General features: G+C 38.1%; 1 protein-coding gene across 8 annotated transcripts in view; it reads left to right on the top strand.

Moving 5' to 3' along the window:
• Positions 1 to 25486, top strand: part of Ddr2 (discoidin domain receptor tyrosine kinase 2) — a 149539-nt gene that overhangs the window by 80288 nt on the left and 43765 nt on the right. For 7 of the 8 annotated variants that reach the window (XM_048810119.1, XM_048810121.1, XM_048810116.1 and 4 more), the window contains one exon: positions 20637 to 20739. In XM_048810119.1, coding sequence (XP_048666076.1) covers positions 20658 to 20739 — 82 coding nt within the window. In that variant the 5' untranslated portion in view covers positions 20637 to 20657. Of the gene's footprint in view, positions 1 to 14920; positions 14980 to 20636; positions 20740 to 25486 lie in introns of all 8 variants that reach the window. The other variant, XM_048810120.1, reaches the window with a different exon arrangement.

Below are 25486 nucleotides of genomic sequence, written 5' to 3'. Positions count from 1 at the left end.
GGACTTCTCTTGCCATCTCCCTCTGGTCTGGGTCTGGCGATGCTCTCCTCTGTGGTCTGGATGAGGAACAACGTTGAATTCAGACAGCCCCTTGTTCTGTGATATTTAAAGCAGCCAAAGCTCTCATTACTGTAATACAGTATGTGCCTGGGCTGAAATGGGGAGCAGAATCCCTCCTGGATCAAGAGGCAGTTCTGCTATGTTGTGGTGAGCCCTGGGGAGTGTTTGGAACCATAATTGACAGAATTTAGAGTGTCAGGATGAGAAAGACCTTCAACCACTCCATTCTCTTCCATCCCAACCCCTCCTTTGAAAGAGGAGGAAGCCGAGACCATTCAGGTGAAGGGATGGCTGTGAAGGCTGTAGCAGGATCTGTGGCAAAGCTGGATTAAAACTCAGACCCAGAGATGAGAGTCATGTCAGCTGGTGCAGTTTCTGTTTCTATCCTCTTTACTTGCTTAAGATCCTTCAGAGGCTCTGAACACAATGAGGAAAATTTGTGCAAAACTTAGCATCCTGCCTGGTTTATAAGTGCTCCATTAAATATTTATCATTATTCTCAGAAGCCCTGAGACACGAAAAATATTTTTGGTCTTCAGGCATCCTGAGGTCTTATTGAGGAGGCAAGATTTTCACATATATGCATAAGCACAACTAGAGAGAGCAATATAGGTCACAATGTGGTTATCTTTTAAGTTATGAGGCATAGATCCAATGAGTCCAGCAAAAGAGGAGACACATTATTATGACCTGGAAGAAGTGCCATGGAGGAGGTAGCAGCCTAATGGAAAAAGCCTGTGCACTCGTCTTTTCAATTCTTGGCAGTGAGGTTAACAGGTCAATAGCTAGTGTAGACTCCAAAGAATCTTCTGGTCATCCTTTCTCTTCCCAACACATTCACTGATTATTACTAAACTTGGTTCTTTGCACAGGGAATCTAAAGGAGTCCATAATGAGGTCTCTCCTGTTAGGAGCTCACAGCCTGGGCCGGAAGGTGGGTGTATGTAAAGATATTACCTCCAACAGATGCTACGTTCAAATATGTGTACATTCCCAAAGCAATCATCTGAACGAACCAACCAGCAATAACAACAACAACAAAAAGTCAGATAAGAGCTCAGAACAAAAGTCTGAAGGAAAGATTTACCAGCTGAAAAGGAGCAATGCAAATCCATGAGCTCTTGTCCAAGACAGCTGGAAAGTATGAGTCTTTCTACAGAAGAGGTGAAGTTGGTGGGAGATTAACCAAGAGGCTGGATTGAGAAGTCTCTGTAGCCAGCATTGGATAGGCCCCTGGTCTCACACTGACCTTGACAATGTGGTGTCTGTTAGCTGGGCTAGGAAGTGGGGACAGTAGGGCTGGTAGGACAGAGGACTCTTACACATCAAGAGTTAAGTGCCAAGCACTGGTGACTCAGGGGAGACTTCCTGAATGGAGATGGAGGTGTAGATGTTTAATCACCTTAAATCAACTTATATTGTCTTCATTGCTTCATTCAGAGGCTGCTGGTTAAAGTAAAATAGAAGAGAATGTCCCGCCAGCTTTGTGAAGGATGCATGAAATGGAAAGGGTTAGAGGCTGAACTTCTTTTGATAAATGATATTATTATTTTGGCAAGGATTGCAGGAGCTGCAAGTGCTGAGGGAGCGACTTGCTTGGAAGAAGAGGTAGGGACCAGGAAAGGAATCTCAGACACTTGGGCCTAACCCAGCTGCAGAATGAGGTTTTCAGACACTGGGGTTAGGCCAAGTATCTGATCCTGAGGGTCTAGAGTCTTTTTCTTAGTGTATATTTATTCCCAGGCCAATAGATATATTGTGCCTCCTCTTCCATTTTGCGTTAGCATCCCTTAAAGCCAGAGGGAAATGGGAAGGTTAGGTTTAGAACTGTTTTTGCTAAGACTTTGGAGCCTTGTGTCTATGAGAGGATCTACAGGTGTGTCAACTCAGTAGGGACGGGGAGCAAGCCAGCCAATTAGAATTCAATTTTTTTCCGTCTCAACCTTGAAGGACTTCCTTCAAGCTTTTTTCCTTGGCTAGGATGTTGAAACTTTGCAATTTTTAAAGATTCCCTGTTTCATAGTTTTTCCTCTTGATGTTTCCTAAAGTCTGTGGTTCATTGAAGTCCACATATAGATTTCATGCTCTATTGCACCATCCCTGGGCCATGACCTGACATAAAATTGATTGCCCACCTGATTGTCTTGCTTGTTATTCCAAATATTCATAGTACCAGTCATTTAAATCTCCTCCTGGTCAACAAAACAAACAACCAAACAAAGAACTAATTTTTTTTTTTTTGGTGGTTGTATTGCTCTTAAATGACTTGACTTGTGCTGGGCTCACAGTCCATGTCCAGTACATAAATGCCACCTGATTATTGATCTTCTTCTCTTCCTCTACATTGTCCTATTAATAATAATACTACGAATAAAATAATGTTAATAGAGCTTACTGTCTTCCAGGCACTCTGCTATCTGTCCTTTGTATCCCATTTCATCTTAAGAATGATACCATTTTATACTTCTATCTTTCTTATACTTCCCGGATCTATAGAAACATGTACCTCCACCCAGAGACTAATTAGTTTCTGTTTTAGAAGTGCCTGACCTGTAATGTTACTGAAGTTATCACTACAGAATATGGTTACAAAGGACCAAGAGGAGAAATCCTCTCTTTCTTCTTTAGCTAATAGTCTCAGAGAAGGTGGGGGTTCTCCTGTCTCTTTGTGGCAAATCACCAGGATAAGCCCTGATTACCTGGGTCTTGAACATATTAAGGGACAGACATGGCTCTGCCAAAAGGACATATCCTGGCTGGTGCCTGAGAAGGTGGGTTTAAGTGTCTCTTACTAGAGGGCCTCCCACAGGGATCAGGAAGTAAGGTTCATTGCCATCACATAAAATCACTTCAGTGTTTCCTGTAGCTGAATGAGACAGAATTTATGTTTCAGAGATGCATCCAGCCCTTGTTGATTTGACCTGAACACAAAATAAGCAGCGTAACACGGAGCCATGTCTTCTTAAGAGGCAGTACAGCTGTAGATATCCCAAGAGTAGGGTAGTCCTAGTGGAATGGCATCATCAAAATAAGCTCTTGGCCCTTGTGACTTTGGGAAGCTGGGTTGACAGGCTTTTGAGGTGTATGTACCCTTACATGCAGGGATAGAACAGCACTGGGTCATGAAGCATGATCACAGTGCTATTCCCACAGATGTGGTCACCATCCAGTTTTTCTCAGCCCCAGGCTGACTTCTGCTATTCTGGTTCAGAGTTAAGCTCATGAATCTTTCATGATTGCTGAAGCCCAAAAGTCTTTCCTCAGAAATGTATCACTCATAGGCTGCATCCAGCAAAATTTAGTGTGCTGGTCAAAGACAAGGAGTTTGTATTGTAGTTTTTTTTTTTTTTTATCACAATTTAAATGACCTGTCAACCTCCAGGTGTTCTCTGAGCATCTACTATATAGGTATTAATTGACATAAAAATAAATATATGGCTGGGGGAAGCATGCTTTTTTGCCCCTAGCTTGCAAATTTGTTGAGGAAACAATGCCAGGCACAGAAAAGTAAAATAAAAAGACAAATAAATGCTAATATTTATGAGTTAGACACTGTCCTGAGCCTTTTATCTTTTTTTGGAATTGGGTATTGAACCCAGGGGGCACTTAAACACTTAGCCACATCCGCAGGCCTTTATTAATCTTTTTTAAAAATTTTGAGACAGGGTCTTGCTAAGTTGTTTAGGACCTCACTAAGTTGCCGAGGCTGGTCTTGAACTTGCAGTCCTCCTGCCTCAGCCTCTCAAATCATTGAGATTACAGGTATATATCACCATAAGCTTGTTCTAAACACTTTTATGTGTTATCCTTAACATTCCTGTGGAGCAAGTTCCATAATTACCCTCATTTTTACAGATGAGAAAACAGAGGTGTCAAGGTTCAGGTGTGTGCCTAGTCCCTATAGCTATTGAGAGATGAGAACAGAACTCAAAACCAGTTTTGGTTTCAGAAAAGGTGATTCAGAAAGAGAGTACGGCAAGTAGGAGGCAGAACATTGAATGAGGGGAACCAGGGGCCAAAGGAAGTGTTGAAAATTGAGTCAGATGTGGCTTCGGGATTCACCAGTGAGCTCTCAAGGGAAAGACATCTTATACTTAGATATTATTTGTCTTTAAGATCACTCTCAAGATTAAGGAGAAAGCAGCATCCTTTGATTGACATTATTTCCCATTTTGCATTTACCATATGGCCTAAGTCCTCATTCCAGGATCGAAGGCAGCAGCCAGATTGGTGATGAATTAAAACACTAGACGACATTCACAAATCAATACTTAGGTAGTCTATTTCTTACTCAAGGAACTTGTTCCAGTTAAATCTTGCTATATAATAAATCATCTGTTGTAAATTAGTGACTTAAAACAACCATGATCAGATATTATTATCTCTCATACTTTGAAGTGATTGGGCTCTGCTAGGCTGTTCTTACACAGGGTCTGCCGTGCGGTTGCAGGCAGAGAGGAGCTACCGTCTCAAATTCTTTCTCACTCACAAATGTGAAAGGAGATTCCACTGTCTGTTTATTAGCCAAAACATCTACGTGTGGCTTTCCCTTGTGGCCTGAGTGTTCTCATGGCGGGGTAGCTGGGTTTCCAGGACAACAATCCTAGGACAGAGAGTCAGGTGGAAGTGGAGCATCTTTTAGGACCTAACCTCTGAGTTTTCATGTGGTCCCTTTCACACCATTCATTTTGTTAGAGGTGAGTTAGTTCAGCCTATATCCAAGGAAAGGGAAATTAGACCCAAGGTCTCAGTGGGAGAGAGTCAAAAAATTTGTTGACACATTTTAAAACGGCCATAGAAATTTTCCTAGTAACTTCCCTCTGGCTTAAGGAAAACAGTTATCTGAAGCAGTCAGGACCTAAAGAACGTATGTGTAGCTCTGAATTTTAGGAAAGAAAAACAGGCGGTTGGGCCAGAAGAGGAAGCATGATAAGAGAATGTCTGCTAGACTAGACGATCAGAGGCCTGTCTCTGCTTCTGACCAGCGATTGCTCCTAGAGAAGTCATGTGATCTGGGGGCTGCCTCCCTTTGTTTGCCTCCAACTCAAGAGGGGTTGGGAAAGAAGAGGTCTCAGGACCCTTTGAGCTTTCACTGTTGTGGTTCTTTGATTTTGCGGATTAGCATGCTTCTTTGATAACTTTCTAGGCCCTCTGACCATAGTTCATCCTGCTGACCTTCCTGTGCCCCATAATGTAGACAGACAGCTTCTGCTCACCCGCCCATGCTTCAGAGGACTGAGGATCCTGGGATGAAGTTGAGATGGGAAAAGAAAATGGTTGAGCAGGATTATCTATCAGCAAGATAATTTTCAGCTGTTTGGAAATTAGAAAGGGGAGGGAACAGTTCAAAGAGCCAGGGACTGATAGAGTTTACCAAGGTCTTGCCCAAGATCTTGGCAGGCGGAGGGATACTGGATTGTAGAATTTTTAGCATCCAGTTTTATGTTTGGGAAAATGCACTGACTTCACCTTGAATTTACACTCCTTCTTTCTCCTTGTAGTGCCATGAATACATTAGATTGGAAACTCTGAGTAGAATATGTAAAGGAAAGAAAGCAATTTCACACTGTCCCGTGGCTCCTTTCTTCCCTCTGAACAAGGGTGTCTCCTCTGACATTGATTGTGCTCAGCATCTGCTCCTCTTTCTAGAAGAAAAGCAATGGAAGGAGGAGGCTATTGGCTCTTTCTCTCCCTCATTCTTTTACAAACTCTAGTTGTCTCCATTTTACAGACGAAAAGACCCAGGCAGAAAGAAACAGTGTACCGTCCTAACAAAGGCAGAAGCAGAGATGGCTGTTCCATTCCACTCTAGGCAGAGTGGGTCACCCCAGGTCACTGAGTATACATGCTGTGTCCTTAAACACTGACTGACTGGGCCATTCTAGGGCCTTGGCTCAGTGCTGAGGAGTTAGCAGATTGAGAAGCACGAGTTTGGGGACTCCCAGAGGAAATTTGAGAGTGAGGAAAACTTCAGCAAATCCCTAGGAATCAAGATAAAACATGAGAATGTTTGGGATGGCGCTGTTTGTGTGTGTATGTGTGTTTGGGGGCCCATCTCTTGCCAAAACCAAGGTCATTTCTGCATATTTGTTTTCTGAATATGAAACACTCCAAAGATTGCTCTTTGTTTGTTGAATTTGAAATGAAAATGACTCAGCAGAGAGAAAAATAAGTTTTGAATGCCCCAAATGGGCTCTGGATTAAATATATGACCCTAAAGTGTGTGAGATTCATTGTCTTTACCAAACACTAATGTTCCACATACATATAAGTGCCATAGATAGAGTCACGACACACACACATACATTGTGTGCTTGCTCCAACTTGACCCTAGTCCCTTTTTCTTACCTCCACTCTCACTCCAGCCTTTCCAGGGCACCATCCTTTCTTGCAGGGAAGTTTTATCTATGTTTCAGTGGAGGGTCCTGGATTTTAGCCCATAGCCAATTTTCCAGGAGGGCCAGCATTTATTTTCTGGTCGTTGTTAATATCAACATCCCTGAAGGAAATCTGTGAATTTTTATTCTTTTGCAAAGTCAGGGTCACCTCAGATTGTCCCTTGCTTTAGGATCTGGGAAGACAGACTGGGAAGAATGGCCACCTGCCAAATCAGATGTTCCCTGCTTTGTACAGCAGCCATATTCCTGAAAATTTGGGTATAAACTAGATTTTGATGCAATGAATCATGTTTTGGATGTATTGAAAGGATTTGCTATTGGAAGACCCACAGCACTGGATCCTTTTGTAAAGTGGAGAATTATTTTGTAATGTGGCTACACACTTAATGATTTATGAGTTTGGTAAGTAGATGGAACATTTTTTCATACCAAGTGTTATTTTACATGTACTCTGTGGGATTTCTTATTCAGAATCACCGGTTCAACATTGAACGTTTTTTGCAAAGAACTATTCTGTCATGTGGGTAAACATTTCATGATTTATGAGTTTGGTAAATGCAGATTTTTCTTAAAGTGGGATATGCCTCTGGTTCTGCTTCAGAGCAAAAGACAGTTTTGCTGATATTCAGACTTGGGGGAAAAAGCGCTGTGCTATCTGTGAGTTATGGTTATTCTAAGGGGGCTTGGGAAGAACAGAGCTACTCAAACTTTCCATTTTGTTAGAACAAAAGATGCCATGGGTTCCATATTGTCACAGGGGTAGGAATGATGAAGCTATTTTTCCAAATGTTAACTATCACAGTTAAGTTTACAAATCTGTCATAATGATGTTTTATTATCAGTTCTATAGTGAAATATAGACATTGCAGTAGGTCTTATATCTTGGACTACTAAAGGGCTGCTTTTATCACCGGTGCAGAGAACTGGACCTTACTCTAAGATTCCTGAACATGTGAACCAGGTATGAAAGAGATCCTAACTTTCTGCTCACCCTGTCTCCATATGGCTCAAAAAATAATTTCCACACTGTCCTTCCAGATTCCTTGCTCTACCTACTAAAGGCAGTTGGTAAAGAGGAGCATGATCTCAGAGGTATATAACCTAGAGCTGCAGGATATTTGGGAATGACCAGGAGTGAGCCTTTCAGTGAGAGCCCCCCATGGAACAATACAGGGTTAGGCAGATATGCTGGTGACGCAAACTTTCACCATGGTGTGGCCCTGATTGTATTTCTTTTAAAAAAATTTTTATAAGTTATACTTAAATTTTTTTTTATGTTATACTCCATGTATGTATAATATGTCAAGCACATGGAGTATGACTTATTCTAACTAGGATTGCATTCTTGCAGTTGTACATGATGTGGAGTTTCACTGGTTGTGTATTCATATATGAACACAGGAGAGTTCTGTCCAATTCATTCTACTGCCTTTCCTATTCCCATCACCCCTGCCTTCCCTTCATTCCCCCTTGCCTAATCCAATGAACTTCTATTCTACCCCCCTTATTGTATGTTAGCATGAACATTCAGAGAGAACATTCAGCCTTTGATTTTTGGGGGGATTTACTTATTTCACTTAGTATGATACTCTCCAGTTCCATCCATTTACCAGAAAAATGCCATAATTTCATTCTTCTTTATGACTGAGTAATATTCCACTGTGTATATACACCATGTTTTTTTTTTTTTTATCTGTTCATCTGTTGAAGTGCACCTAGGTTGGTTCTATAGCTTAACTATTGTGAATTGAGGTACTATAAACATTGATGTGGATGTGTCACTGTAGTATGCTGATTTTAAGTCCTTTGGGTCTAAACTGGGGAGTGGGAAAATGGGGTCAAATGGTAGTTCAATTCCAACTTTTCTGAGGAATCTCTATACTGCTTTTCAGAGTGGTTGTACCAATTTGCAGTCCCACCAGCAATGTATGAGTGTACTTTTTTTCCCTACATCCTTACCAACATTTATAGTTACTTTTATTTATTTATTTTGGTACTGGATATTGAATGAGGGGCACTTAGCTACTGAGTCACATGTTTTTATATCTATTTAGAGATAGGTTATTGCTGACTTACTTAGGGCCTCAGTAAGTTGTGGAGGCTGGCTTAAAACTCACAATCCTCTTGCCTTAGCCTCCTGAGGTGCTGTAATTACAGGTGTGCACCACCATACTGGGTGTTACTTGTAGTCTTGATAATTGCCATTCTGACTGAAGTGAGATGGAATCTTAGTGTAGTTTTAACTTGTATATCTATAATTGCTAGATATATTTGTTATCTGATCATATTTCTTCTTCTGAGAAGTACCTGTTTAGTTCCTTTGCTGATTAGGTTATGTTTTTGGGTGTGTGTGTGTGTGTGTGTTAAGATTTTTAAGTTCTTGGTATATCCTGGAGATTAATTATCTGAGGTGCATGTGGCAATGATTCTCTCCCATTTGGTAGGCTCTCTCTTCTTGTTCTTGATTGTTGCTTTGTTGTAAAGAAGCTTTACATCGTTACCATCTCACTTCTTGATTCTTGATTTTACTTTTATGCTTTAGGAGTTTTGTTGAGGAAGTCAGTTTCTAAGCTGACATAATGGAGAGTTAGGCCCTCTAGTTGGTGCTGGGTCTCTGGTTTAATACCTAGGTCTTTGATTGATTTGAGTTTTTTTGCAGCATAAGAGATTAGGGTTCAACTTCATTCTACTACATATGGATTTCCAGTTTTCTCAGCACCATTTGTTGAAGAGGCTATCTTTTCTCCAATGTACGTTTATGGTGCCTTTGTCTAGTAGGAGATAACTGTATTTATGTGAGTTTGTCTCTGTGTGTATTCTATTCTTTTCCATTGGTCTTCAGATCTGTTTTAGTGCCAACACCATGCTGTTTTTGATACTGTATCTCTGTAGTATAGTTTAAGGTCTGGTATTGTGATGCCTCCAGCTTTACTTTTCTCACAAAGGATTGCTTTGGCTATTCTGGGCCTCTTATTTTTTCAAATGAATTTCACGACTGCTTTTTCTATTTCTATGAAGAAAGTCATTGGAATTTTAATAGGAATTACATTAAATCTGTATAGTCCTTTGGTAGTATGAACATTTTGACAATATTAATTCTATCAGGGAACACGGGAGATCTTTTCATCTTCTAAGGTCTTCTTCAATTTCTACCTTTAGTATTCTATAGTTTTCATTGTAGAGGTCTTTCACCTTTTTTGTTAGATTGGTTCCCAGGTACTTTATTTTATTGTTTTTTGAGGCTATTATGAATGGTATAGTTTTTCTAATTTCTCTTTCAGCAGATTCATCATTGGTGCATAGGAATGCAATTGATTTATGAATGTTAATTTTATATTCTGCTACTTTGCTGAATTTGTTTATGAGTTCTACAAGTTTTCTGGTGGAGGTTTTTGGTTATTCTAAATATAGAATCATGTCGTTGGCAAATAGGAATAGTTTGAGTTCTTCTCTTTCCATTCGTATCCCTTTAATTTCTGTCTTCTGTCTAATTGCTCTGGCTAGAGTTTCAAGTACTATGTTGAATAGAAGTGGTGAAAGAGGAAATCTCTGTCTTGTTCCTGTTTTTAGAGGGAATGCTTCTTGTCTGTAAGTCTATTAACACGGCCAATTACGTTTATTGATTTCTGTATGTTGAACCAGCCTTGATCCCATACGTTGAATCCCACTTGATCATAGTGCAATATCTTATTAATATGTTTTTGTATGCAATTTGCCAGCGTTTTACTAAGAATTTCTGCATCTATATTCATCGAGAATATTGGTTTGAGGTTTTCTTTCCTTGAATTGTCTTTGTCTGTTTTTGGTATCAGGGTGATACTAGCTTCATAGAATGAGTTTGGAAGGTTTTCCTCCTTTTCCATTTAATGAAATAATTTGAGGAGAATCAGTGTTAGTTCTTTGAAGATCTGGTAGAACTTGGCTGAAAATCCATCTAGTTCTTTCTTCATAGGCTTTTGATGGCATCTTCAATTTCATTGCTTAATATTGATCTGTTTAAATTTTATATGTCTTTCTGATTCAATTTAAGTAGGTCGTATGTCTAGAAATTTGTTGATGTCTTCAATATTTTCTATTTTCTCAGAGTATAGATTTTTAAAATAGTTTTTGATTATTGTCTATATTTTAGTAGTGCCTGTGGTGATGTTTATTTTTTATCACAAATTTTAGTAATTTGAGTTTTTCCTCTCTTTCCTCTTATTAGCTTGGTTAAGGGTTTATCGATTTTATTTATTTTTTCAAAGAACCAAGTTTTCATTTTGTTTATTATTTTTTTTAAAAAAATTGTTTTTTGTGTGTTTCAATTTCATTGATTTTGGCTCTGATTTCATTTGTTTCGTGTATTCTCTAGCTTTCTTGTTGATTTGTTCTTCTTCTAGGGCTTTGAGATGTAATGTTAATTTATTATTTGGTGACTTTCCTATTCTTTTAATGAATGAGCTCAGTGCAGTTTACTTTCCTCTTTGAACTGCCTTCATGGTGTCCCAGAGATTTTGATATGTTGTGTTGGTATTTGTGGGAGACCAACCTTGCACTTGACTGAGTCACATTCCCCGGCTGAGTGCTGAGGCGCTCAGTTGCAGAAATGTGGCAGAGCTTTCCCCAACCTTCTTGGGTTCGAGGGTTGGTGTCTCGTGCATGGGTGTGTCCTGCTACAGCCCCATGGCTGAAGCTACGCTCACCTGTTCCTTTGTAATATGACCCCTTGTCCTGTTTAGGATAGAATCTTCCATGGAAGTGCCTTGTGTGTGTCCCCTTCTCTTACTGTGCCCTTGGGTGTGGCCTACCCAGGTGTCAGTCAACCTGCTGACAGTGGACATCATGAAGATAGACTCAGCCCCCTGAAACCTGACCCCTGGCCTCATTTGAATAGCTTCTCCTCAGTAAAAGGGGTCATCGCGTGCTCTCTCTCTCTCTTCCTGCGGACACTTAAGGTCAGAGGAGCCATCACAGTGACCCCAAAGAAAAAGGTATTTGTGTCTCTTGTGTGGTTATTTTGTGCAGCCCAGTTAGCCCAGTTTAACTGGAGTGACCCCTGAGCCTTTTAGTCGCGAACAGAAATCCGGCAGGTATTCTTATTTACCTCTAAGTATTATTTTTTAAATTTCATCTCTGATTTCTTCTGCTATCCATTGGTTATTTAATAGTGTATTATTTAGTCTTCAGGTGTTAAAGCCACTTCTATTTTTTATTTTATTGTTAATTTCTACTTTCATTCCATTATGATCTGATAGAATGCAAGGTATTATCTCTATTTTTTTGTACTTGTTAAGAGTTGCTTTGTGGCCTAAGATATGATCTATTTTAGAAAAGGACCCATGTGTTGCTGAGAAAATGTTTATTCAGTTATTGGTGAGTGAAAATTTCTATATATGTCTGTCTAGTCTAAATTATTAATTGTGTTTTTAGTTTTATAGCTTCTTTATTTAGTTTTTCTTTGGAATGGTTTATTCAGTGATGAGAGAGTCATGGTAAAGTCACCCAGAATTATTGTGTTGTGTTCTATTTGGTTCTTGAAATCGAAAAGGGTTTGTTTGATGTTTGTAGATGCTCTATTGTTTGTGGCATAGATATTTAGGATGTTATGTTTTGTTGATGTATAATTTCATTAAGTAGTATGAAATGACCTTCTTTGTCTCTTCTGATCTTGAAGTCCATTTATCTCATTTGAGGATAGAAACCCCTGCTTCTTTACGAGATCCATGTAAATGATATGCGTTTCCCCATCCTTTTATCTTCAGTCTGTGGATGTCTTTGCCTATTATGTGAGTCTGTTGGAGACAGCATGTTGTGGAGTCTTGTTTTTTAATCTAATCTGCTAGTCTGTCTCTTTGGTTTTTGAGTTTAGATCATCTACACTCAATGCTATTTGAGAAATTATTTTCATTTCCTGTCATTTTGATTTATTTATTTAAAAATTAAATTAGTTTCTCATTTGATTCACTGTTCTTCTACTGTAGTTTCTCCCTTTGCTTCTTTTCATTTTTACTTTTTATTTTTTGTTCATGAAACATTTTATTGAGTATGTTTTGTAGTGCCAGCTTTCTAGTTGTGAATTCTTTTAACTTTTTTTTTTTTATCATAGAGGTTTTTATATTATCGTCAGTTCTGAAGCTTAATTTTGCTGGGTTGGCATCCATTTTCTTTCAGAGCTTGATATATATTATTCCAAGACCTCCTAGCTTTGAGGGTCTGAGTTAAGAAATCATCTGAGATCTGGATTCATTTTCCTCTAAATGTGACCTGTCATTTTTTTTTTCCTGGTAGCTTTTAAAATTCTATTCTTATTCTGTATGTTAGGCATTTTCATAATAGTGTGCCTTTGTGTGGTCTATTGTAATTTTGTATATTTGGGATTCAATATGCCTCCTATTTTGATTTTCCATTTCATTTTTAGGTTCAGGAAATTTTCTGATATTATTTCATTGAAATGATTGTGCATTCCTTTGGTTTGTATCTCTGAGCTTCCATCTATCCTGATAAATCTTAAGTTTGGTCTTTTTATGTTATCCTGTATTTCTTGGAAGTTCTGTTCATGGTCTCTTAACATCTCTTCTCCATGGTCAACTTTATTTTCAAGATTATATGTTTTGTCTTCATTGCCTGAAACTTTGTCTTCTAAGTGGTCTAGTCTGCTAGTGATGCTTTCCAATGAATTTTTAATTTGGTTTATTGATTTCTTCATTTCAAGGATTTCTGTTTGATTTTTTTCAGAATTTCTATCTCTTTGTTGAAGTGATCTTTCACTCCCTGCATTTCCTCCCAATATCACTCCTTTACATCATCCTTTACATTGTAGATTAATTTAACTATGAACATTCTAAACTCCTCTGACATTTCTTCCACTGTAGTGTCAATGGATTCTGTTATTGAAGTATGTTGGTTTGTTTGGGGTGATTTTTTTCTCCTTTCTTTTTTATTTTGTTGGTGTGACTAGCCATCTAACAGTATGGTTTTGAAGCAGTAGTATTCTACCCTGTGGACTTATAGTTTCCCTGAAGGTGTTTAGTACCTCACCTTTTGGGGGAAAACAGGTAATAATAATAATCAATGCAAACAATTTACAGCATTAAACCAAATAATTCCTGCTATGGCATTTACATTGTTAATTGTCACAATAAACAGAAATGATACCATCACTTATAGCTCATGGTAAGAACAGTAAGTTTACAAAAGGGTTTACAATTTTAAGTAATGAACAATGAGAGAACAGAAGAGATGTAGAATGTGATGATTATGAGGGAGGAGGACAGAAAATAAAAGTCTTAAAATTAAAGAAACAGGGCTGGGGATGTGGCTCAAGCGGTAGCGCGCTCGCCTGGCATGCGTGTGGCCCGGGTTCGATTGATCCTCAGCACAACATACAAACAAAGATGTGTCCGCCAAAAAATTAAAAAATGAATATTAAAAAATTCTCTCTCTCTCTCTCTCTCTCTCTTTAAAAAAAAAATTAAAGGAAGATGGTCTGGGTGTAGCTCAGTGGTAGAGTGCTTGTCTAGAATGTGTGAGGCATGGGGTTTGCTCCTCAGCACCACATAAAAATAAATTAATTAAAAAAAGAGAATCAAGGGAAACTGATAACTGAGATAAAAATATGTATAAAATAAAAATTAAAAAATATAAATATAAATCAAAGAATACATGAACAAAACCTGAACTATAATAATCAAACATCCTAGTCCTTAAAATAATGATCCAAGAAAAAAAAATGTCTTCAGGAAATGCTAGAAATGGGTAAAAGGAAGCATGACTATTTATAAGTGTCCATGTGTCATTCAGGTCACAGTTGAACAGAGAAAAGTAAAAAGAAAAAAAAAGTGATCTTAGTGAAAACTTCAAGAATTGTTTGTGTTGGATATCAAAAGATTCTTGGCTTCCCTTCTCAGCTGTGTAAGGTGGGGTTGCTGGAATGAGAGGAAATCCTGTAGTCAGGGCTTCTGGAGGCAGGGTTTTAGCTCCGGGTTCTCTGTTGAATGGCAATTGGTCTGAACCTTTTAAATCATCACACCTCCCAGGCCCAGCATTTTCTGGTCGGTGCTGGGAGACTGACCCCTGGAAAGCTCCCCTGGGTTTCACTACGTGGTGGAGGTGCCAATCCTTGCACTCCTCAGTCACTCATGGACCCTGCGTTTTCTGGTCTCTGGCGTTCAGTCTATAAACTCAATTAATCCCTACTCTCCTTTAGAATTCCCAGCCAGGCACATCTGTCCCAGCTGATCTTTCAAATGGATGGGCTGGAGGGGTTGGGGGAGAAGCATGGTAGGTTTCCCTACCTGCATTGCCCTGGGTAAAACCCTCTCCATACTGGATTTTCTCCTGGTCACTTAAGCAACCTCTATGTTGTAAGGTGTGGGTTTGCCAGGCCTGATTTTCAGGCCAAGCTCAATTGCCAAGAATGGGTCCCCCCAACTGTTGGTTCCTGCACTGCACCTGCAAATGGTTCCTTCCTCTGTTCTCCCTAGGAGCCAGGAAAGATGTGGCTGCTTTCCCGCACAAGGATATTGTGCAGCACACCTTTCAGGTTAGTTGGGCAGAGTATTTGATCTCTGATCTCTCTGTACCCAGACATGTTTTAGGTCTCCAAAAAATCTTATTTTCTTATCTCTCCACTATTTTCTTGTGTGTGTCAGGGAGGATTGCACTAGCAGATGCTGCCACCAGTAGCAGTGTAACTAAGGATTTCTCCTCCTCCTCTTCCTCCTCCTCCTCCTCCTCCTCCTCCTCCTCTTCTTCTTCTTCTTCTTCTTCTTCTTCTTCTTCTTCTTCTTCTTTTTCTTCTTCTTCTTCTTCTTCTTCTTCTTCTTCTTTTTCTTCTTCTTCTTCTTCTTCTTCTTCCTCTTCCTCTTCCTCTTCCTCTTCCTCTTCCTCTCCTCCTCCTCCTCCTCCTCCTCCTCCTCTTCCTTCTTCTTTTGGCTGTATGCAACTTCCTGAGTCCCAGATCTGCTTTAAGTGTCCAGAATTTATTCCCAATAAATTTCTCCCTCTCACCTTGCTGAGAAGCTACCTGACTGCTTTCTTAGTTTCATTCCAAAGAACAACCAGGAAAGTGATCTTCTCTGTTCTGCCATTTTGCTGATTATATTTCCAAGAGAGGCTTTTGGAAGTTCTTCCAAGTTCAGAGATAATTTGTGAGAAGTTGAATCTTGCAGGCATTTTGTTTGGTTGTTTCTTTCATTCCTGGAGAACTGCTAAATTCCAGGTACGGCTGCCACACTTTTTTTGCCTGATCTTCCATTTTACTTCCTTGTGTTCTGACAGCTTTGACCCATGGTCTGTCCAGATTCTGGCGTGGGCAGTCCCAACGTGAAGAGTCAACCATCTTCCATCAGATCTTGTAAAGTTTATGGGAGGTCCTGGGCCATGGCTTCCTTTGGAGTCAATTTAGAATGTTCATCCAGCTTGGCAAAGGAAGAGGGTTTTGATGGAAGAGGAAAGGGAGTTCTTTACTACAAAGTACATATTCTCTCTGAGCCACCTTGGAAATTTTGTGGAAGTAGAAAAACTGACCTTAGGGCCAGAGGAACTGGAATCAATGCTAACCAGGCCTCTTTCTAGCTTTATAACCCCGGGCAAATAAAAATTAATCTCATTTTGATATAGAGATAAGCTAGATCCCTGATTTTAAATAACTCATAGTCTGGCTTTTCTATAGTGAAGAAGCTAACTATAGTCAGCACAATGAATAGGAAACAGCAGCCAGACCAAGCAAAACTGCCTCACTTGTCCATGAAGTGATTTTACTTTCCTACTTTGTAAAAGAGGGATAGTAATTCCTCTCTACCAGTTGTGAGGCTCAATGACATAATGCAGTTTAATTTACCTAATAAGTGCAAAGCATTCTAAAATAGAAAGACATAATCAGTCATCTCAACTGTTTTATGCTTTCAGTCTATCCACATGCTAGATGTATTAATTAATACCCACCTCACCATACTACAAATGACTTAAGGTGTATGTTCCCCCACCACAATACCTCCTTCAACTCTGCAATATACAGAGTTGTTTGGAAAGCACTCTTGAGATTATGATAGCCTGCTCCCAGGAATAATTCTTTCTTATTTTTGTCAGAAAAACTGATATAAATTATACTAAACAAGAATTGCATTTTCCTTGTTAAAAATTAAAACATTACAAATAAGACTGATCTCTTCTGATTACCATTCACCATCTCTGGTGCCAAATGCTGCAGTTCATTTCACAACTACATTTCTGAGGGAACCATTGCTTTCAGCATGGTGTTTAATTTTCATATCTTCTAAGTACATATAATTGTGTGTGTGTATTCATAAAAATACATAAAAAAGTATTTTACATAAAACTTGCATTCTGCTTGTTCACCTAAAATATGTCATGGATGTCAAACCATGAAACCACATACAGCTCTAATCCATTCTTTTTCATTATTCCATAGTATTTAACAGTGGGAATATATCATAGTTTATAGCATTCTATTATTAATAGGCATTTTCCCCATTTTTGTTATTTAAAAAAGTGACAAAACACTTCTTTGTACATGCCTCATTGTGTACACAGAGTCTTTCTCTAGGTTAAGCAATAATAAATAGTGTGTATAGATGATATGTTTATGCATTTTATTTAAATTATTGTCTATATACCCAGTGGCAGAACATAGAAGTATGCACTTCCCCACATTATTGACAATTTTCAATAATGTGAGATATTATACTTGAAACTGCCAATCTGATGGTCAAGACTGGTATTTAATTCATGCTTTAATGGTTGTTTTTCTGACTGCTAGGGAGATTGAACACTTTTAGGTATTTACTGCATTATATTGTCTCCTTTGGTAAAAATGTTTTTTGTTTATTTGGCTCATTTTCTGGTGGCTCTTAAAATTATTTATAGAGGTCATTTATGTAAGAAGCTATTTTGTTATACAATTTCAAATATTTAATGTTGTTTGTTGCTTGTATGATAAATTATGATGTCTTTTTGTCTCAATGAAGTTTCAAATTTTGATGGAAAAATTATTCTTCTTTTCATTTATGAAGTTTGCATTCAATGTCTTATTCATGCAGGTCTTTTTAAAATTTTTAGTTTATTGCAAATTCTACCATGTTTTATTGAAATACTTTTGTAGTACTATTTTTACATTTTGGACTCTGTTTTTGTGTGTGGGCTGATGTACCTTTATTTGCTTTTAAAAAGCCTAATAAATCCTCTAAAATTTCACTGATTTTAATTATCCCTTTTATTCTATAATAAATTCTCATTTATTCATGAAGTTTTTCTGGGTTTCCTATTCTCTTCTTTGTTCTGCTCAACTACTTCTGAGTCAGTCACATACCCAGAGAGACCTTTGCTGGCCACCTTGGAACAGCTCTCATTCACTCTATCACATTTCTCAATTTTCTTTTCTTTGCTACACATATACCTTTCTTTTTTCACATTTTAAAATTTTTTTTTTCATTTTTGTTTCATTTATATTAAACTGACACAGAAAAAAATCATGAAAATTGTACATATTAATAGGACAACTTTTCTATGTCCTCAAACATTTGCCATTTCTTTATGGGGAAAAACTTCAAAATTCTTTTTTTCTAGCTTATTGAAATGTACAGTACATTATTGTAGCCTATCAGCCAATATGCAATAGCACACTAGAGCTTCTTGCTTCTATCTTCCTGTAACTTTGTACCCATTGATCAATCTCTCTCCATTCTTCCCTGATACCTTTTTTAATGTTTTAATTTACTGAATTGTAGAGAATTGTAGGACTCTTCTGCAAAAGAATATGGTTAGACAAGGCAGTTCTGAGACTCAGCACTAACTGAAAGACTACTTACATGAGCTTGGGACTTTATGGAAGAACATCCTATATCATGGTCCTGAGCTAGTGCTAGATTATAGCCCAGATCAATGTCTACTAGACCTGCCTATGTATTTTCTTTTCTGGGCATATTTGGGGACACATTTATGGAAATAGCATTCCTGTTGTTGGAAGTGGCAAGGCACACTGAATCACCTATTTATTACATCCAAATCAATGAAATGAAACCCTGTTTATTAGTCTTTATGGTCTGTGGACCACTTATTCCCTGCCCCATACCAGGGCCACATTCATCTTCTGAGTTCCATTTGCTTTGGCACCATTGTTTTCAGACAAAATCATTTGAATATCTGACTTTTTAAATTTGTGTTTAATTTACTACTTTGGGTGGGTCATCAAATTCTATTGTCTAGAAATCATCATAGAAAAATTCTGTAGGCTGAAAATATAACTTATCCTTATCTATTCCATTTTCTTTTTTACTTAATCCCCATTATAATCCAACCTGTCCTTCAGTTACTGATTTCTCCATGAAATCTTCCCTAATCAGTTCAGTTCAAAGGGATTTCTGAAACCTTTACAATTTTGTTGTGCCTTCTATTTCTAATAGTGAATCCAATGTATGGTTGAATATCAGTGTTACTTAGGGGATAATTTTTTAAAAAATAAGCCTTTTATTTGAGAGCAGTTATATATTTATCATTGTAAAGATAGTACACAGAATTCCTGTATACCCCACATTCAGCTTTCTCCATCATTAACATCTTATATTAGTATAATACATTTGTCAAAAATGAGTGATTTGATGTGGATACTTTATTGTTAACTAATGTCCATAACTTATTCCAATTCCTCAGTTTTTCCTAATGTCTTTTCTCTGTTCTGGGATTCCATCCAGGATATCACATATTGCATTACATTACATTTAATCTCGTCTCCTCAGCCTCCCTTAGCTGTAAAAGTTTCTCAGACTTTCTTGCTTTTGATGACCTTGACAGTTTTGAGGATTACTCATCAGGAATTTTGTAGAATATCCCTCATTTGGGATTTGTCTAATGTTTTTCTCATGCATAGACTGTGGTAATGGTCTCTAGGGAGGAAGAACACAGAGTAAAGTGCCATTCTTGTCATATTATGTCAAGAACACATACTACCAATATGACTCACCATTGTTGATATTGACTCTGAACACCTGGCTTGAAGTAATGTTTGTTAGATTTATACACTGAAAAGTTATTCTTTTTTCCACCCTGCGCCCTTTGGAAGAAAGTATCCATCTGCAGCTTACATTCAAAGGAGAAGACGTAGCTATGCTCCACTCCTTAAATGTAGATTAACTATATAAATTGTTTGGAATTCTTTTTCATGGGAAATGCAAATTCTCCCACATTTACTTATTTAATCATTTATTTACATCACCATTAACTCATGGATATTTATTTTTATTCCAACTGGACTATTGGGAAATCTTTCATTTGGCTTCTGACTCTTTGATATACTTTAATCATTTTTTTTTGGTGTGTACTTTCTCAATTTCTAGCACTAAGAGATAAGAGATACTCCAGGTTATCTTGACTAATTCCTGTCCTAGTTCTAGGATCAGCCATTTTTCTAAGGAACACTGATTCCTTTTATTGGATAATGGTATCAGAAACAAAGATTTAAGCACTAGATTTGCTTGTTGTTTCCTGGATACTCATTACTAGGATGTAGTTTACTTTAGTTCCTCTCAGCTAATAGAGCAGGCAGTGTATATGTATGTATGTGTGTATATATATATATATATATATATATATATATATATATATATATATATACACACACACACATACACACACATTAACTTGTGTATACACAAATACCTATAAATATTTCCATATGTAACTATCTGTATCTCTTTAAACCTGAGTTTGTACTGGTATCTCCATATCTAATCCATTATCACATGGTCATTCTGAGGAAACTAGAAAAATACAATCCCAGTTAACACTTCTGAGCTAATGAATCAGGAACTTACACATTTTGAAAGGCAAACACATGAAAATTATTGAATATTTCTCCTTGTTTAATATTGGAATCAACATTGAAATTATGAAAACATCAGTTGACAACCCCAGAAATACGTTTTATTTTATTATTTGCACTTATCTTAGTAAAATGTTATCACCTGACCATAGTTTTGCCAATTTTAATTCTGTAAGTGTATGATCATTTGGAGTTTGAAAATTTTTATATTAGGTGATTACTGGATGATTAGTTGGATTCAACTCATAAGTCTATAATTTGAAGTTCTAAATATAGAAATAGACACTGCAAGAACACAAAATTAGCTATGATAATTATGTTCACTAATTTTTTTTCTCTTTTTTTCTGTTTCTTTACTGCAGAACCCAACACCACCTTCTGAGATGATCTTGGTTCCCAGAATGCCTTTGGTGCTGCTCCTGCTGCTGCCTATCTTGAGTTCTGCAAAAGCTCAGGTTAATCCAGGTAACACAATCACTGCCCAGCTATATGCTAGAATACCAGTTGAAGGTCAAGTCCATTAATGTTCATCTTGGGAAAGTCCTGCCAAGGGAGTCAAAAAGCGACTGTATGGTGAAACATGGACCAATAAGAAACAGAATATAATACTCTTTCTCTTACCATAATATCACATGTTGAATGCTATGAAACAGTTTTGATATATAGAGTAGGGTGTAGCACGTGCATTTCTGAAAAATGGGAGGTGGAAAAGGCAAACATTTTGCTTCTGCATCTTCTAGAAAAAACAGAAGAAGATAATTTTTAGATACCCTGGGGAACTTGTGCAGGTTGGTTTATTTGTTGTTTCTGTTTGTCTCTGGCTTAGATTTTACTTAGGTGTCCTTCTATGCTTTTGGAACATTGGACCTGCAGGATCTCAGGAAGGGTCTCTTTCACAGGGTGTGATCATCCTCCAATAGATATGTATGAGGAATCTTTTAAGATAAAATTCATTTGTGTGTTTGTATTATGTATTACACATATTTTTAAACTTTGACCTGAAGTATTCATTTGTATCATATGTCTATTATACAATAGTGCTTCTTAACAACCCATCTATAGTTCAGTGTCTTAAAATAAGCACTTATTTTGCTCATGAACTTATAGTTTGATGGTTTATGCTGGGCTTGGTTGGAATACTCTTTTCTTACTCTTTCATGGTTCATATGCACATCTAGAAGTCATCTGGCTGGTTTAAGCTCATTTAGGATGGCTTTGGCACTAATGAGTAGGAGCAACTTGGCTGGGATCTGCTTCATCTTGCAGAATACTAGCCTCGATCTTTTCGTGGAAATTGCACAACAAAAATAACAAGCAGGAATGTGCAAGAAGTTTTTCAAACCACTGCTTAAAACACTTTTGTTGAGACCTCATTGGCCAAAATAAGTCACATGGTCATGCCTAGAGTCAGAGTAGGAAAGCACAAAATATGTCCTGGGTGAAGAACTGATCTCTGGGGTAGGTGAAGAATTGGAGTCATTTATTTTCATTCTTCCACAAACATAAACAGAAAGGTATATGTATCTTAAGTGTTCAATTGGGTACATTTCACATGCCAAATACACTCCACTAAATAGTACCCAGATCAAGAAACAGAACTTTATCAGCAGCTTCAAGACCTTCTTCAAACTCTTTTCTAGTCTTTTCTTCCCTCAATTTTGACTCAAAGGTTAACCTTATCCTGCTTTCTAGTAACATAGATTAGTTTTACTAGTTTTGCGCTTTAGATAAATGGAATCATATGATGCATAAATACACTATGTCTGGCTTCTTTCACTCAACTTTTTGTTCACGATATTCATCCTATTTTTGCATGCTATTGTGAGACTGCTCATTCTCATTGTTGTATAATATTTCTTTGAATAATTCATTTAGCCAGTGTACTGTGGATGGGAATTTGGATATTTATAATTTAGGCTCATTATGAATAAAGCTCCTAACATGATTTTTATATAGAATTTGTGGTAGAGATATACACTCAGTTTTCTTGGGTTTCTATCTAGAAGTAGAATTTCTGAGTCGTATGTAGCATGTGATCTTGCATAATGACCTTGCATAATGCCAAAGAGCTTTCCAAAGTGGTTTAACCAATTTACCATCCCACATAGTATATAGAACTCGTATGTTCTGTGTAGCTGTGTTAAATTCTTGAGGGCACTTTCATTTTGTCCCTTGCATAGCATAAGTGAAAATGCTTGCTTTCCTCTCCTCACGTGGAAATTCTATGTGTGTGAGAGGTATAGGGGGGGCTGCCTGGTGGTGGATGATGAGTGAAAGACCCAGAGGGGCTGCTTTCTTAAATAATTGCATCATCCTTGGGTCAACTTTCCCTTCATTTCCAACTTGGGCCTGGGATGCTGGGATCATGAACTAAGGGAAAATCTACAGGAAAGGAAAACCTTCAGTCTCCACAACTAGGTACAAGAATATACTGGGCCATTAGAAGTTATTTGTCTAGCTAACAAGGACTTCCTCTCTCCAGGGGGTGTCAATGGCTAAAGGGACCTCCTGGTCCTTATGTTCTTCCAGGCAGGAGAATGAGGTGAAGTATTTGATTATCCTAAAAATCAAGCCCAGGGCTCTGAAGTTACAGGGACCCAGCCAGCCAAGTAGAGAGCTGCTTTGTGTAAAGAGCACAGAGACAGCTGGCCTCCATCTCCCAACTTGGCCTGTGACACCTGCTTGTGTTTGGGAAAGGAAGAAACACCCTTTCTCCCCAATAGGGAAGCCAGACGTTCACATTTAGGACCCAGGGCACAGAGCCAGAGCCAGAGCCAGAGTAGGGTAGTGCTGGGACGCCGATTTCACACCACACTCCTTGCCCACCCCCCCAAAACAGGCAACTTGCTACCAGTTCAGAGATTGGGGTGGGAGTCGTGTTCCCCATCCCACATATCCTGTGTCCAAAATGTTTCTAAATTGAAAAGAGTGGTAAAGATAGTCAGGGTTTGAGAACTGAAGAGGCAGAGCTGTTCTTCTGGCTGCAAATTCCACATCAAGCATGTTCACCACTGTGCTGTTCGTTCTAGTCTCAGTTCCACACTCCAGTGAGTTTTTAGCATATGGGCAACTAGAACCCTAGACCACTCATATCGTAGTGAACCTGAGAGATATCTAAGTTTCTCTTTCTCATCTTACAGATGGGGAAAATGGGAGTCAAAGCAGATGAGTGATTTGTTCATGATTGCACAATTATCTAATGGTAATGTGGGGGCAAGGACCCAGGCCACCTATCTTCCAGTTCCAGGTTCATTTCATCACATTACCAGGCCCCTAAGGGAGTGATTTGAACAAATAGACTATTTTTTTTCTCTGAAAATCCTATACATTACTGCAACCTCATGGTTTCCTTTCTGCAATTTTCAATGTACATTTAGGAAGTGATAGGTAATTAAGATTGAGGGACAATCTGAGATAAAAAAATAATAGAGTAAGTCTAACTGAAGAATATAGAGTTCATATCAGAAACTTAAGTCTTATTATTGTGCTCAGGAACATTGGAGCTAGAAATCCTTCAGGAACAACTCAGCCTTGCAAAGAAACCAAAGCACTAGGGATACTCATGTACCCTTTTGCACCAAGTTGACTCTTTATCCCTAACCCCTGTCTTCCATCAGTGCTGGTACATATTATGTAATCTTCACACATTTCCAAATTGGAAAATCATTCTTGTTTCTCTCAGTTCTCATCATTTATGTCCCTGGAGATGTGCTGAGGACTTAAATGGTTTCATTTGTTAATAAGAATGTGGAACTGGTTTCAGGCCTGAGGGGTGTGTGTGTTTGTGTGTGATGGTTTGAGCAGGGGCCTGGTAGGGAAATAAGAAGGCAATGTTTAATTATCCGTTGCTTCAATTTCTTTTAAGTGGGCAATGCTAGGCGCTGCTCAGATGGGCTCTTTCTTGTTTGCATGTTTGTTTGTGGAGTTTGGCCTGATGGTGGCCTCTGGTGTTCTTCCTGCCAGTAAAAGGATCTTACTCTGGGGAAACAGAAACTCAGCTGCCTCCTTGAGATCCCTTATGCCAAATGGGGAAAAAGAGAATGCAAAATTCAAAGGAAAGCATCAATGAATCTTTAATATATTCCTGGTGCCATTGTAAAGGATGTAAATAAATTTAATCTTAATAATAATCCTGTGAGTAGGTAATATTATTATTCCAGTTTTACAGAGGAGAAATTGAGTTCCATGAACATTAGGTAACTTGCTCAAGTTTAAAGAGGAAGCAAAGAGACAGAATTTGGATTCATCCAGATCTTGACCTCTGTACTGTATTGGCTCCTGTGGATGTTGAGTCTCACAGAATGTCAGTGTAGAGGAAACTCAAAATCCTGAATCAGCTGTGTATGGGTATTGGGCCTGTGAACTTGTATCCTAAATGTAACATTTGGAGGCAAAAGTCAATTTTCTAAAGAAATCTCTAAGTATTATTGAATATCCAAAGGATTCTGTGATCAGTCCCAGAAAAAGCTTAGAATGATCAGATTTGATTTAATCTAATCTTATACAAATGAGGAAAGTGAGATTCATAGAGATAAAGTGAAGGGAAGAAGCATGTTTGGAAATATTATCAGACCTAACTTTGGATCTCGACTCTGCTACCTGCTAAATGGGTAAGCTTGTACAAATTTTTAGTTTTCCTGAACCTCACTCTATCGCTATCATCTATCCCTAGTCACCTTAAAGCTGTTATGAAGACTAAAAGAGTATATATAAAGTACCTATTATAGCATTAAATCACACATGAGTGTGATTAATAAACACTGATTCTTATGTCCTTTTCCTTAATTCTATATTGTGTTTTGAAGATAGTGGATTTCAATAGTCTTTCCACTATTCTAAAGTCTTCTATATTCCAAATTAATTATTTACACTATACTTTAAATCTCCATTCTTATCCTCTAGAGCAGATATTTCATACTTGTGTCTCACCGCTTTAGGATGAAAGTATTGAAGTGCATTTGTGAATAAACACATCTTTCCATCCAAAGTAGTCAGCTGAATTCCCTGTTTATACTTTAAAACTTTGCTTGTGCCCTGCCATTTAATACTCTGAGGCCTAGATTCCTGGCTTATAAAAGGTAGACAGTAAGTTGCAATTAATGAAAGAAAGGACAGAGCTCCACTTTTCTGTAGTCGTTAGGGGCAGGGGCCAGAAGCCTGATTGTGAGATTGCTGGAAGATTACCACACTATTCATACCAACTGAAGCCCCT

Source organism: Marmota marmota, unplaced genomic scaffold (assembly GCF_001458135.2).
Source record: "Marmota marmota marmota unplaced genomic scaffold, marMar, whole genome shotgun sequence".
NCBI classification, from domain to species: Eukaryota; Metazoa; Chordata; class Mammalia; order Rodentia; family Sciuridae; genus Marmota; species Marmota marmota.
This window is presented reverse-complemented; position numbering and strand designations above follow the sequence as displayed.